General features: G+C 52.9%; 1 protein-coding gene across 5 annotated transcripts in view; it reads left to right on the top strand.

The window, feature by feature from the left end:
• The first annotated feature begins 1,371 nt into the window (after positions 1-1,371).
• Positions 1,372-13,339, top strand: part of CYFIP2 (cytoplasmic FMR1 interacting protein 2) — a 50,411-nt gene continuing 38,443 nt past the window's right edge. For 2 of the 5 annotated variants that reach the window (XM_012574948.5, XM_072935109.1), the window contains exons 1-7: positions 1,393-1,533; positions 7,713-7,853; positions 9,857-9,946; positions 10,025-10,102; positions 11,624-11,725; positions 12,416-12,597; positions 12,908-13,004. In XM_012574948.5, the coding sequence (XP_012430402.1) occupies positions 7,737-7,853; positions 9,857-9,946; positions 10,025-10,102; positions 11,624-11,725; positions 12,416-12,597; positions 12,908-13,004 (666 nt within the window). In that variant the 5' untranslated portion in view covers positions 1,393-1,533; positions 7,713-7,736. Of the gene's footprint in view, positions 1,534-7,712; positions 7,854-9,856; positions 9,947-10,024; positions 10,103-11,623; positions 11,726-12,415; positions 12,598-12,907; positions 13,005-13,339 lie in introns of all 5 variants that reach the window. The other 3 variants (XM_012574938.5, XM_030284176.4, XM_002198040.6) reach the window with 3 other exon arrangements.

Here is a 13,339-nt window from a genome sequence, read left to right on the forward strand (position 1 = left end):
AAAAGTCCACAGCAGTTTTTTCTGCCAGATTTCTTGAACTTGTTTCACCCTCAGAATGATATTTGCTGTTAAATCTTTTGTGTCTGCAGTAACTATGCTCACTTACTGATTTTTTTCTGACAAGTATTAAATAGCAAAAAGAGGAATGACGGCTACAATGTGTTCTAGTCAAGGGTGAGATAGAGTTGTAGATACCACAGAATCATAGAATAGTTTGGGCTGGAAGCGACCTTTAAAGGTCACCTAGTTCAAACCCCAAGGAAGAAATGCTATACAGAGAAAAGTTCCATACCCAGAGATTTATTGATACATTTTTTCAGGTGTGATCCTGTCCTGTAAAACAAAGCTAGTTCCTAGGACTGTTCTGCTGCTTTTCTAGTTTGCAGACCCCAGTGCCTTCAGCCCTGGGCATCCATTCAAATTACAGCAGCAGATCTGCCGTGTAAACCTGGTGTGCAAGCTTCCTCACAGAGCCAACAGACACCCACAGAAGAAAGCTCAGCCCCACACTTCCATGGACAGCAGCAGCAGCCTCTGAGGAATTGGAGGGGGTCTCTCAATCCAGGAAAGGCCAGGCAGCAATCTGATAATGGCATAGGCTTATGCTCAGGAATGGGACACTGCCAGGGCCACCACAGAAATACATCCAGACCTGTAGCTAGGCTTTTGTCAATCCTTGGGTGTCCACCGGTGTCTTTCAACAATCAAGACAGCTCCATAGAGGGTTTACATCAATCACCATGAGGCAGTGTCCCTCTGAAAGCTGTGAGTTTGGATTTCACACTACATGCGAAGAGCTATATTAGAGCTTTAAACAGATGTACAAGCAGGACTGGAAACTTGTTCCTGAAAAAAAAGCCAGATGCCAAAAATGCCGAAAGGAAGACCTTTTAGATGCGGTGCTGACTCAGAAGAGGATCGGAGCTCTGAGCAAAGGCGCTGCCTTCAGGTTTTGATCCCCAACATGCTCAGTCACCCGAGGCTCTGTGTGTTTTCTAGATGTGTACGTACTCTGCCACCAGGGCGTTTGTTAAGATGGTAGGTGACGCCTATCAATGGCCCTCCGAGGGGCAGAGGGGCTGAACACCCGCGCCCCAGCCAGCCCGGCAGCAGCGAGATGAAGAATCCCAGCCTGGTCCCGCTTTCTCAGGGACCCAAACCCACTGCGCCAGCATCGAGCTTCCGAGGGGCTGCTGCAGCCGCCCCCCGCTCTCTCCCCTCCGTGCCCAGGGGGTGCTGGCGGCCTTCCCCTCCCCGCCGGGAGCCCGGAGCTGCCGGCCCCGAGCGGGGGCAGAGCCGCGGCCCCGCCGCGCATCCCCCGCGCCGCTGGGGGAGGAGCCGCCCGCGCCGCTCCAGCCCCTTCCCGCGGCGGGGCCGGGGCTCCCCCCGCCGCCGCGCCGCGCGGAGGGGCCGGCGGAGCGAGAGCCGCGGAAGTGCACTTGCTGCAGCCATTTCCTGCTCTTTGTGCGGCCGGCGCGCAGCATCCCCCGCGGAGCATCCCGCGGCGCCGGGCATCGCAGCCGCGGAGCGCAGGTGAGCGGGCGGGGGTGGGCGCGGGGCTGCGCGGGGGCTGCGCGGCTCCATCCCCTCCTTCCCTCCCATCCTCCTTCCCTCCCTCCCCGGGGCTGTGCCGAGAGCCCCATCTCCGCGGAGCCCCGGGGCAGGTGCGGGCGCGGCGGGCGGCCCGGGATGTGCGGGATGTGCGGGCCGGGATGTGCGGGATGTGCGGGCCGGGATGTGCGGGATATATGGGATATATCCCACAATGCCCCGAGCTACCTGCGGCGCTCAGCCTGCCCGCAGCCGCCGCACGGCGCCGGGGAAAAAATAGCGCAAATCCCCCTTGTGCTCCCCCCGCCCCGCATCCCCAGCACGGGAAAGGGGCCGAGCCCCGGCCCGAGGGCGCTGCAGGCCCCGCCGCGGCAGCGCAAGCCCGAGCCGGGGTGGCGGCGGTGCCGGAGAACGGGGCGCGGAGAGGATGCTGATGGTAGATAGAAGGGCGGCCCCGGCCGGCTCCCGGAGCACCCGTGGCGTGGAAATACGGCGTTCCAGGGGGATGAGGGGGATGCAGGCAGCGCCGGCAGTGCGCTTCGTTCCCAGAGACAGCGCTGGGAAGGAAGGGCTGGAGCGGCGGCCGCAGGTTCGGGCTGTGGCGTGGGTCCGGCGGCGGAGCCGCTCCCGCCCCGTGGCGCCGGTGCCGTGCGCGGGGCCGGGCAGCGGCTCCTTTGTGCTCAACTTTGCCCCCGGTGCCGCTGGAAATGCCGCTAGAAATGCCGCGTGCCAGCCGCATCCCACCGGGCGGAGGGGGAGGGAGCGAGTGGATGGGTTCCGCAGGAAATTTCCGTGGGTTGGAAGGAGGAAAGAACGAGGAGATGAAGAAGATGAAGAAGAAGCACACAGTCAACGCTCCCTGCTGTTGGAGAAGGGGGCAGGGGGCAGGATTTGTGCGCTGTCAGGGGACACTGCCAGCAGCACAGCGTGGCCCCCTTTGCCATCTGCCGTTTCCCAAGGGGGGTTCCTGCCTGAGGGCTTTGGATCACAAAGGTCTCGAAGAATTAGGCTGAGTCGCTGAAGCCTCTGCACCTCCTGCCCTGAGATACCGAAAGAAAAATTCCCCTTATGTTTTGCATGATGATGGTAGTCTGGGGTTAGGCACAGAGGTGGGTGACTAGCCCAGTGTTCTGGTGTCACAGCCATATAATTCCCTGCAAAGGAAAATTCTTTTTTCCTTTTCTTTGTACAGTTGATTGTTATTGACGGAGCCTAAGGAATAGAAAAACATCTTTCATTTTCTGACCATGGTCTCTGGAGTAAAGCTGAGTATGCTGAATTCATTTTCACTGAATTCAATTTTTGTTAACAAACAGTTATCCTTGCATGAGGAATGGGAATATTGGTTTTGGAAGATCAATAATTGGTCAACTATTAACAATGCTGGACTGTGTGATTTGGTTTCCCAGGAAGTGCTTTAACTGTCAGCAGTGGCTTGCTTATAAACTTGCGCTAAACTTCTCAACTCTATTGGAAATGTAGTTTCATATACCTGTCTCCTTCCATGACCCACTTTCTTTGGCACCAGAAAAAAAATACTATTTAGTTATTCTAAAATAAATAAATTCCAGGGTAATTGTGTTGCTGAGAGACGAGGATGCTGCAAACGCTTGGAACTCAGCCCTAATGGAATGGCAGAAAACATAGAGTGGATATAGAGAAAAACAGCTTCAGGAGTCATGCAGTTTGGCTTCCTTTTTTTAATGGGAAGGGTAATTTTATGGGTATTAACATCTGTGTCTGTTAGAGCAGAGGCCCAGCTCTGCCAGCCTCACTCCCTCTGCAAAGAACCTCCTGACTGTGGTGGTGGTTGCATTTACAAGTCCTGTGCATTTTAGGCAGGAGTCAAACTAAAGTTTTGCACTGTGAAGTTATTTTTTACTAAACATATATTTGTGGCCAGGATACTTTATCCTCCTGTTGCTGTCAGGCAGTGGGTACCAGAAACTTGGCTTTTATGCAACTGATACTTCATTCTGCTGGGTATTTGTTGGGCCAGGAGAGGACCTGCCCACTGGTTTGGTGCTATGTTTGGAGAAAGAGAGGGAAGCATTTTCACAGGGGTAAAACTAAATTCAGTGACTTTCCCAGGTTACCCAGGGGAATCAGAGCTGGAAAAGACTCTCAGATCCTCAGAGAGTGACCAGGTTTGTCCTCCTCTACATTGCCACCTCCCCAGCAAGTCTTTTTGCTGCTCATGTCACCCCGGGCTCACAGGGCTTGGATTCTGTCTGGGTAATTCCCATTTTTTTCTTGCCTCTTTTCCTATTCTTGGTGCCTCCTGCGGCACCAGTGTGAGTGTCTGCTGTAGGATCAGGCAAGTTGAAAATCCTAAACAGCCCTTGCCACTTCCCCAGAGCTCTGAGCTGTGCAGCTTGGGAGCTGAGCACACGTGCATGCAACATATTCATGATGGCCCTGCTTTTAAAAGTCTTTATTTCCCCAATCTGTTTGGACAGTAAAGTCACCTTTGTGCTTCTCCCTGCAAAGAGGATGATACTGCACCAATACTTCTGGGCAAGCATTTTGGTGGGGAAGGCAGGACATGCCCTGCAAGTTCAGACATCTGGGATGTCCATCCTCTCTCCTCAGACTGTGAAATCTGTCCCCCAGGCTGCTGCCCCTGTGTCAGGAACTGCTCCTCTCCATCTCGGGCTGGTGGAGCCATGCTCCCTGCCTGGCTGGCTCCCTGCAGCTCCCCCAGGTCCTCTGTGAGATCATTTGACTTTAGAAGGTGTGTGAGATGGCCAGAGGGTTTGCAGCTGAGGTGTGGGAAGGGGACAGGAAGTTTCTGCAGCAAATGAGAAGAAAGTGTGGGCAGCACTGCACCCATTAGCACCGGTGCTGATGAGCAGAAGGGATAAACAGCCCAGTGCAGCATCCCTGCCTCGGGTTTCACTGGGGTGGGGTTGGTTTCTGCCAGGCTCACCTTCAGTTTTGCCAAAACACGTAGGACCAGAGGAGCTTTGGTTTCTCTGACCAGGGGTGGGATGTGGAGGTGGCTCCTGGCAGTCTGTGAGGCCAGAGGCAGGGCGTGCTGCAGGTGTGCCTGGGCTAGGACAGAGAAAAGCCCCGTCCCTGGGCACGCTGCTGTGCTGCTCCCTGCTTGGGTGGAGCCCAGCCGCATGGCCCCCAGAGTGCCCAAGCACTACCACCAGACCACCACCATGAGCTGAGTGCCCTCTTCCAGCACAGCCACCCCACCCCAAAGCCCAGGTGGTGGATGGCAGTTAAGGCTTTTTGATGAGCTCCCCAGGGATCCCTGAATTCCCTGAGCTGGAGCTGCTTGACCACTGCCAGATGACCTCCCAGCTGCCCCCCTTGTCTTTGGACAGAGGAGATGGAGCTGGATTTACAGCCCCAGCATGTCTAGGTTAGAACCTTCTTTGCAGGAGGGTGAGGGAGGGCAGCACAGGTCTGGGGGAGCAGGGCTTCACCTGCCATCCTCTCTGGATGATCTGGGGTGATGATCCAGGTCTGCTGGCCCTGGACCAGTGACCCCTCTGTCTCACACTCTGTCTGTGAGGCTGCTGTCTGGCAATGTGCTGGAGACACCAGGTCCAGGGGAAATCCTGGCTGACCACGCTGTTCCCTGGAGCTGCTGTTGGGTTCTGGTTGGTGTTAAGAAAGAGTGGAGTGGAAACTGGAAGTCCCCATAAAACCTCATGTGTTAAACCCTCAAAGTCAGTAGTTTCTCCAGGTGCATCTGGATCCTTGCACTGCTCAGCCATGGCAAAGCACGGGGTGGGCTGGTGGCTGATTGCCCCTCTCACTTGCAATGACTTGATGCATTCTTTTCTGTTCATGTATTTCTGTACTCTTCCTTCCTCTCTGCCTGTTTGAATGCCAGATTTTTAGGGTAGGGACAGGCTTAGCCTCCCAGGTGTGTGCACTGCCTGGCACAGCAGGACCCTGATGCTGGATTTGGTACTCATTCTCCTGGGGTGGCCCGAACAGCAGCAATAATTTTGTCCCTTGAGTTGCTGAGCTCTTTGGGTGTCACAGGGTTGTTGTGGGAGTGCATTTGATTACAGCAAACAGACAACACCTTGCACAAATAGCCTTAGAATTGGACTTAGAGAAAAATGGGGAATGAGCCCAAATAAACAGCCACAAAGCCCTCAAAACTATGAAATGGAAAGTTTTGCCTTCTCAAGCCTGAAGTATGTAATACAGCATGAGTGAGTAGCCAGGAGTGTTCTGGGATCCCAGTGGTGAGTGCTGAGGTGCTGGAGGATGGTGGAGGAGTGTGGTGGGCAGTTCTGTGTCCATCTGTGTCCATCTGGGGCTGGGCAAGCTGAGCCTCCCCCCGTGCAGAGCAGCGCGGGGACCCGCAGGCGGGCAGGGAGGAAGCTGCAGAAATGTAATGTCTGGGTTTGACAGTTGCTACAATTTGTAACAGGAAACCATTTTACCAGACAGGGGGTGTAGAAGGAAACAGAAATTTGAGTGTGGAGGGGAAAAGCTGCTTGAGATTTTGGGTATTTTCCAGGCACTCGTTTAATGATTCTTCAGCTGCAGGTACAACCAAACCTGTTTCTCAGCTGCCTGGTGCCTTGTGGACGCATTTGTGGAGCAGGAATGAGTTCTGCCAGGCTCTTAGGTATTCCTGCAGCCCACGATGATGAGGCACAGCTACAGACTCCTTCCCTCTGTTGAAGCCACCCCAGGAGTGCACCCTGTGTCACCCCTTAGCTGTGGCCCTTGCTGGATGTGTGTGTGCCTATCCATGGATGTCCCAAAGCCATTATCCTTCCTGCTCCCAGTGCTGGAAATAAAAAGCAAACTTATTTTCTTGGAAGCAGTGGGAGCTGCTGTTGTGAGCAGAGGAGCTGCTGTGGTTGTACTCAAGGCGTGTTCTGCTGCCGCTGTATTTGGTGCTTGTGCAGACACTGCTGGAGCCTTCTGCCCTGCCTGCTACCATGTCTGGCAAAAAAAGTTGCAAAAGCTTAGAGAAAAGCCAAAGAGATGATTAAAGGATTTGAAAACATGCACTGTAATGAGGCAGGCAAAGAGCTTAGCTGGCTTGCAGGGTGTTATAATGAAATGTGTGAGTATCTCGATGGGAACTTTGATTTAGGGAGCTCTACTGTCCTGCAGATCAGAGCAATGAAACTCAAAGGCTCACATTTCAAACTAGACAGGCTCTGAGTGAGGCAAGAAGCACTGTGTGTGTGTTTGTGTGATTTTTTTAATAGAATCAGGTGTCAATATTTAAAGAATTCTCTCTCTCCAAATGTCTAAGTGCAGCAGAGTGTTTTCTGGGTGACACAGACTCTAGGTCGGCCACAGCTACTGCGGAGGATTAGGCATTAACTGGGGAAGCCCTGTGGCTGTGATTACACGAGGGCTCAGCCTGAGTGACAGCACCATCCCCCGTGCCTGAGCACTCACAGCCAAGGTGAGTGGCAGGGGAGATGGGGACACACAAGTTTGTTCTCTGGTTCCCACTGGGCTCCTGCCTGGGGTAAGCACCAGGGAACTTTCAGAAATGTTTCCCTTTGATTTTATTCTGTGTATTTATTTTCATTTTTGTAACTGGAGCTCTTGGAAGCTCCAGGGCAGTCTGGGACTGGGCAGGGGATGCCACGTCAGTGGTAAAAGTAGGGAAATTTAACAGCAGCTTCTTTTTTTGCTGCTTGCAGTGCCACAGCTTTGCCTGCACAGCACTCGAGCCTTTCCAGTTCACCTCTGGGATTTAATGCTGTTGGTTGTTTACAGTTTCCAGGGCTGTTCATGTGTGTGAGGAGAGCATGTGAGTGTCAGCATCCATCATACTTCTCTAATCAAGCTGCTTCAGGAGATATTCTTGATAGCACTGCTTTGCATTTCGGAGCACACACTTTCACCTGGGGCTGCTAAAGCTGCACTGCAGCACCCAGCTGTCCTGTCTGAGAGTTTTGCATAGAGTAAAGAGAGAAGTGCTTGGGTGGGTAGTTGTGTTTCTCTTATTCTACATTCCTGCTCTGCTGTTGAATCGCAGGAGAGAGATGACATAGACATGTGGTATAATGCATAAGACAAGGGAAAACATACACTGGGATTTTGTCCCCTGCAATGCCAGCCAGTCGTGCTCTGGTTTTGTCCTTTCCCACTCAGTATCCTGCTGGCTGGCTGGTTTTCTTGTCTGCCTATCACCCTCTCTTTTGCTTTGGCTTTAGCAGGGGAACTGAACATCTGCAGCCATGACGACTCACGTCACCCTGGAGGATGCCTTGTCCAACGTGGACTTGCTGGAGGAGCTGCCCCTGCCAGACCAGCAGCCATGCATCGAGCCTCCTCCCTCCTCCATCATGTACCAGGTACTTCAGCTCCCGAGGCACGGGCTAGGGAGGGTTGTTCCAGTGGCTCATGCACAACACAGGGCCACACAGTGCTGTGAGAACCAGCTGAAAACATCCGGGGTTCAGCATGTTGGAGGAAGCGTTCAGAACAGATCTAGCCACAAATGCATTCCCAAGGACTTTAAAAGGAAGGCACCAGAGTTTGGTGAAAGGGACTTTTAAGGCCGAGCGAAAATGAGGACCAGAGTGCATGAATGGGTGGGAGGCAGGAGATAAGATTTGTGATAACAGCAGAAAGTTCTCAGCGATGTTTATTTGTGCACATATTTCTGTGCTTCCTTTCCACAATCGTGCGTGCATCGAACTGAGCAGGGCGGGCTCAACGTCCTGCCTGACTTTGGCTGGCCTGTGCCTCTAGCACAGCTGGAGCTGCTGGCATGCAAGGGAGGGCAGCTGCTAGAACCACTTCTCTGCCCTGAACGACTCAGATTTAGCTGCAGCTGCACTCACCAAGCAAAGCTTGGCAGGGGCCCAGGGCACGGCTTGGCTCCTGCTTTTGCTCCCGCAGTGGGATGCCTCTGCTGCTTGGCCACCACACCCTGCCCTATAGCACACACCCAGGGTTAAATATAATAGGGGGTTCCTTTCTCCATCCTGCCACTCCTGAGCTGCTGGCTCACCCGTGGCAGTGTATAAATACACCAGCACTGTGATTGTTGTGCCTTGGACGCAGGGCTTTGCAATTACAGCATCTCCTTCAGCAGATCAGACCCCGGGCTCATTCCACAGCTTTGGTATCTCTGTGGGTTATCAGACCCAAAGGTCATTCTGGGCTGTTCAAATTTCAGCTCTTCCTGAAAAATCTTGATGTAATTATTTGCTTATCTCTTCTTTCAATAAATTTTTAGCCTTTGCTGGTTTGTGTCTCATGAGGGGCTCAGGGTCCAGCCTTATGGCACAGCCTCCTCTCAGGGCCATGAGTTTGTGCACACAGCTGGGCCTAAAAACCTCCTCTAAGCTGGATCTGGAGATGTTGGCCAAGCCTGTTTCCTCATCATACTCACTTTGTGTGTAGCCCTTCCCCCTGCTAGCCAGAAATGCTCAGAATGCAATCTCAGCTTTCCTTGTCACATTGGTCACATGTGATGTCCTGGAGGCACTAAGAAGAGTAGCCCTGTGGCCACAGGTCTGTGCTCCCAGCTTTGCTACTCAGGAAATCAGTTATTGAGGTGAGTGTGGTTGCTGCAGTGCTGCTGTCATCACAAAGAGCAGCTCTGGGTGCTTAGGACCTCTGCCTGCCCTGCCCTGCAGCAGGTACCATCAGCCAGCCTTGGCAGAGGAAATCACCAAGCACAGGGCATGTGAAGGGCACTCCAGGGAGCCAGGGGAGCTGATTTTCTATCCCCAACCTGCCTCTGCAGTTTCTTGTTCCCCTGTCCCAACCCAAAACTGTATCACAACTTCCAGAACAAATGTTTGTCCCAACAACTGTTTGTGCCTGCGCTGATAATAGCACCTGGATGAGGGCTGACTTTCATATTTATGTTTTCCAGACAGCTCATTCCCTGCCCTTTCTCTGTGTTTATCCCTTTGCTTCCTGCTGACAGGATGTGGTCTTCCCCTAGCAGCCAGGGCACAAACAGAAATTAATAAGGTTGCATCTGTCTTTGAGTTACCAAGCTAAAATCTCTAGAACAATTGCTCTAGCTTTTCTCTCTGGTGTGGCTGCAGTAAAATTTGGCTTAGTTCTATAAGGACTGTAAATGTCAGTCTTGACTGCCATATTTCCACACGTGTTCCCTGCAGGACAACCATGTATGATTCCAGTGCATCTCAGGGTGTGTGTATGTATGAAACTACTTCAGACCTAGAGGTGCAGCACCTCAAATAGTTCACAAGCTCCTCCTGTGCCCCAGGAGCCCTACTAATTCTGCTTTTTGCCAACACATCCCATGTTAGGCTGTACCAGGTGAGCAAACAACCAGCTGTGTTTAATCCCCATCTCTCCATTTTTCCCACAGGCTAATTTTGACACAAACTTTGAAGACAGGAACGCCTTTGTGACAGGCATTGCCAGGTACATCGAGCAGGCCACGGTGCACTCCAGCATGGTGAGTCCCCCAGCACTGTCCCCAGGCTGTGAGCCCCCAGGGCCTGCCCTGCCCCACCAACACCCCTCTGTCTTTCAGAATGAGATGCTGGAAGAAGGCCACGAGTATGCCGTGATGCTCTACACGTGGAGGAGCTGCTCACGAGCCATCCCTCAGGTAGCCAAGCCCTTCCCAGCCAGGGCTGCTCCCAGAGCACCTCCTTGGTTTTGTCTTTGAGTGTGGGTTAGTTTGGAGTGGAGACAGAAGAACAGGAAAAGCAAAGCAAACTAAAGCAGATGATGCTGAGACCCAGCCATGAGGAGATGTCTGCTGTTGACTGGGTATTTTATATTTGGTGCTGTGCTGCTGTTGCTTCCCCTGGCTACTCCAGCAGAAGGCTGTGGCTAAGCTGATGGCAAGACAGCACTACAAATCATTTGGTGTAGTGTCCTCACTGTGACATCTGTGCCTCTCTGAGCAGCTTGTGGGGTCCCTGCCCCTTCCCCCTGTGCTCCCCTCAGGCTGCTGTCAGTGCTGTGTGTGATGGAGGAGCAGAGAGTGCCACAGCAGAGGGTTCAGCTACACCATGACCAGGTTTGATCTTGCAGTGACCACTGTGCTTTGCCATGGGGCACATGGATGTGGCCAGGGGGGTCCTGTGTTGGCCCCTCAATCTCCCTGCTTGGTCAGGTGCAGCTCCCTGCTGTATCAGAGACTGTGGCTTCACAGGGGCCGCTCCTGAGTGTGCACCACTCCTCCCTACCCCAGCTGCATCCTGCTGGCCATTGGTGCATGGTGGGGTTCTCGGGGCTGTCCTGGGCAAGGCCAGGAGCTGGCTTTGGTGATCTGTGTGAGTCCCTTCCAGCTCAGAATATTCTGTGATTCTGTGGTACTGCCTCACTGCAGTGTGGAGCAGCAGGGCAGGGACATTAGATTGCCCGCTGCAGGGAGGGCAAGGCTCCTTTGTGATCAGGCTGGCTGAGGTGTCCCCCCATGCCCTGAGGATCAGCTGCTGGGCTCCTGAAAAGTGCAGCAGAGCTGTCAGCCCCATCACAGCCTTCTGGGAGCAACAGCTGCAGACAAAACCAGAGGAGGGCAGCAGGATGCCCTGGGCAGCTGGTGTTTTCCCTGTAAGGTTGATAATGACTCCAAGTAACTGTTTTGGAAGTGAGCTGGATGACAACTGAGTAAGTACTTAAATTTAGCTTCCCAGGAGCCCAGTGACAGTGACTCAGTTCATTGCTGTGAGCCACAGACAAGCCCAGTGATTTTTAATGGATCCTCAACAGAACCAGAATAATCCCAGTGAGGCTCTGGCAGAGCTGTAAGCTGGTGCCTTGTGTGTCTTGCAACACAAATCTCAGATAACTTCATGCTACAACATTCCAACATTGTACAGCAAGTCCAGATTCCATACTGCTTGTGTTCCATGCCAGACAAATGCATTAGGAGACTTTTATGCCCTAGAATCAGGATTGTGCCTTTTCAGAATGAGCAGAGAGAATTTCAGATCTGAAATATCCCCATATCCCCTTTTGCTTTTGCCTGTTGTATTGAGATCCATCTCCTTCTCAGGTCCCTCTGTTGTCCTTGGGTGGGGATAGGACTCCAAGTGAAGCAAAGAGAAGGTGGTGCCACAGTGACCCACAGCTGGCTTAGAAGCTGATGCTGACACAGATCATTTTCTTTGCAATGCAGGTGAAATGTAATGAACAGCCAAACCGAGTGGAGATTTATGAGAAAACAGTGGAAGTCCTGGAGCCAGAAGTCACCAAGCTTATGAAGTTCATGTATTTTCAGGTAAGTGGCCAAGGAGAGAGGCAAAAATAATCTATTTACTTTGGTGTTAACATCCCAAGCAGGGCTGTGCTATCCTTGCCTGCCAAGACAGCCTCCAGTAGGTCTCTCCCTTGCAGCCACCTGAGCAGCAACCTGAGACCTATGTGAAGGAAAATCTGTGTGTCCCTTGCTCAGCCCCAAAATCTATACAGGCTGGGAAAGAGCACACCCCTTCAAGTTCATGGAGACCCAGAGTCCCCAATGTTTGAAGCTAAGGCTGTCACAGGCTCCTGTTTTTCGGGGATCTTGTCTGATGTGCAGAGCTGATTGTCCATTGCCATGTGGCAGTCATGGCTGCTGAGGGCTCCCCATCACCACCTGTGTTATAACTTGCTGTAGCTGAGATTCACAATCATTTTTAGGTTTTATAGCCTGTAAGGTCCTTTATGTCCCACCCTAAAAATGCAGCCTGATTTTGCAGACCACCCCACACGTGTGGCAGGTGCAGTTGGAGAGCTCGAGCCCCTTTCTCCCCTCAGGCACTGGGTGTATTTGTCAGCAGTGATTTGTAACAATGCTTCATTGCATAGGAACAGCAGAGAGGAACCTCAGACCCTCCATCCCCAGCCAAAAAATGCTTTTTTTCAAGGAGCTGGTGGGGGTGGAGGGGGTTCCCCTGGTGGTGCATGACCCTGTGTCCCCGCCCTGCAGCGCAAGGCCATTGAGCGGTTCTGCAGCGAAGTGAAGCGCCTGTGCCACGCTGAGAGGAGGAAGGACTTCGTGTCCGAGGCCTATCTCCTCACTCTGGGCAAGTTCATCAACATGTTTGCTGTCCTGGATGAGCTGAAGAACATGAAGTGCAGTGTGAAAAATGATCATTCTGCTTACAAAAGGTGAGAGGGGACGAAGTGGTGGGAATGGGGACAGGACTGTGCCTGGTCTGCAAGGGAGCACCTGGTCTGAGCAGCCGTGAGGGCAGGAGGACATCAGGGCTGGAGACGGGGTTTCTGTGCTGTCCCAGGCTCTCTGTGGATTTAGGCAAATCTCTGAGCCCTGTGTGTTTCAGTTCCCTCTTGGTGAGTAGAGCTGTGATGCTGGGGAGTCTGAAGCTGCAACATTGCTGCAGGTCAGGCAGGAAGGTGCGTGGTGACAGTCTCACATTGGCTGAGTGACCCTTGGTGATGTTGGATTTGTCCCTTCCAGAGCTGCCCAGTTCCTGAGGAAGATGGCAGACCCCCAGTCCATCCAGGAGTCCCAGAACCTCTCCATGTTCCTGGCAAACCACAACCGCATCACTCAGGCAGGTCCCTTTTCTCTGAGCCACTGAACTTTTCATGAGTAGAGGGAGCAGTGATCTGCTGAGGCTGACACCACCTCAGACCAGGCTGTGGCAGCAGCTGTTGGGTCTTTGCCACCGACTCTGTGCTCTTTTGGTCAGGCTTTGTAATTCTAGCAATGTCTCCTCGTGGGTGGCTTTGAAGGTCTCTATGTTAAGACAAAGATGAAGATCTAAAAGGTGTAAGAAGAGCTCTGGGAGATGAAGGTTCTGCCAGAACTCCATCCCCTGCAGCCACATGGGGACTGCTGCTCAGCCCCCATGGCTCTCCACACTTCACAGGCTTCAATGGTTCTGCT

The sequence above is a fragment of the Taeniopygia guttata genome, chromosome 13 (genome assembly GCF_048771995.1).
Source record: "Taeniopygia guttata chromosome 13, bTaeGut7.mat, whole genome shotgun sequence".
Classification (NCBI taxonomy): domain Eukaryota; kingdom Metazoa; phylum Chordata; class Aves; order Passeriformes; family Estrildidae; genus Taeniopygia; species Taeniopygia guttata.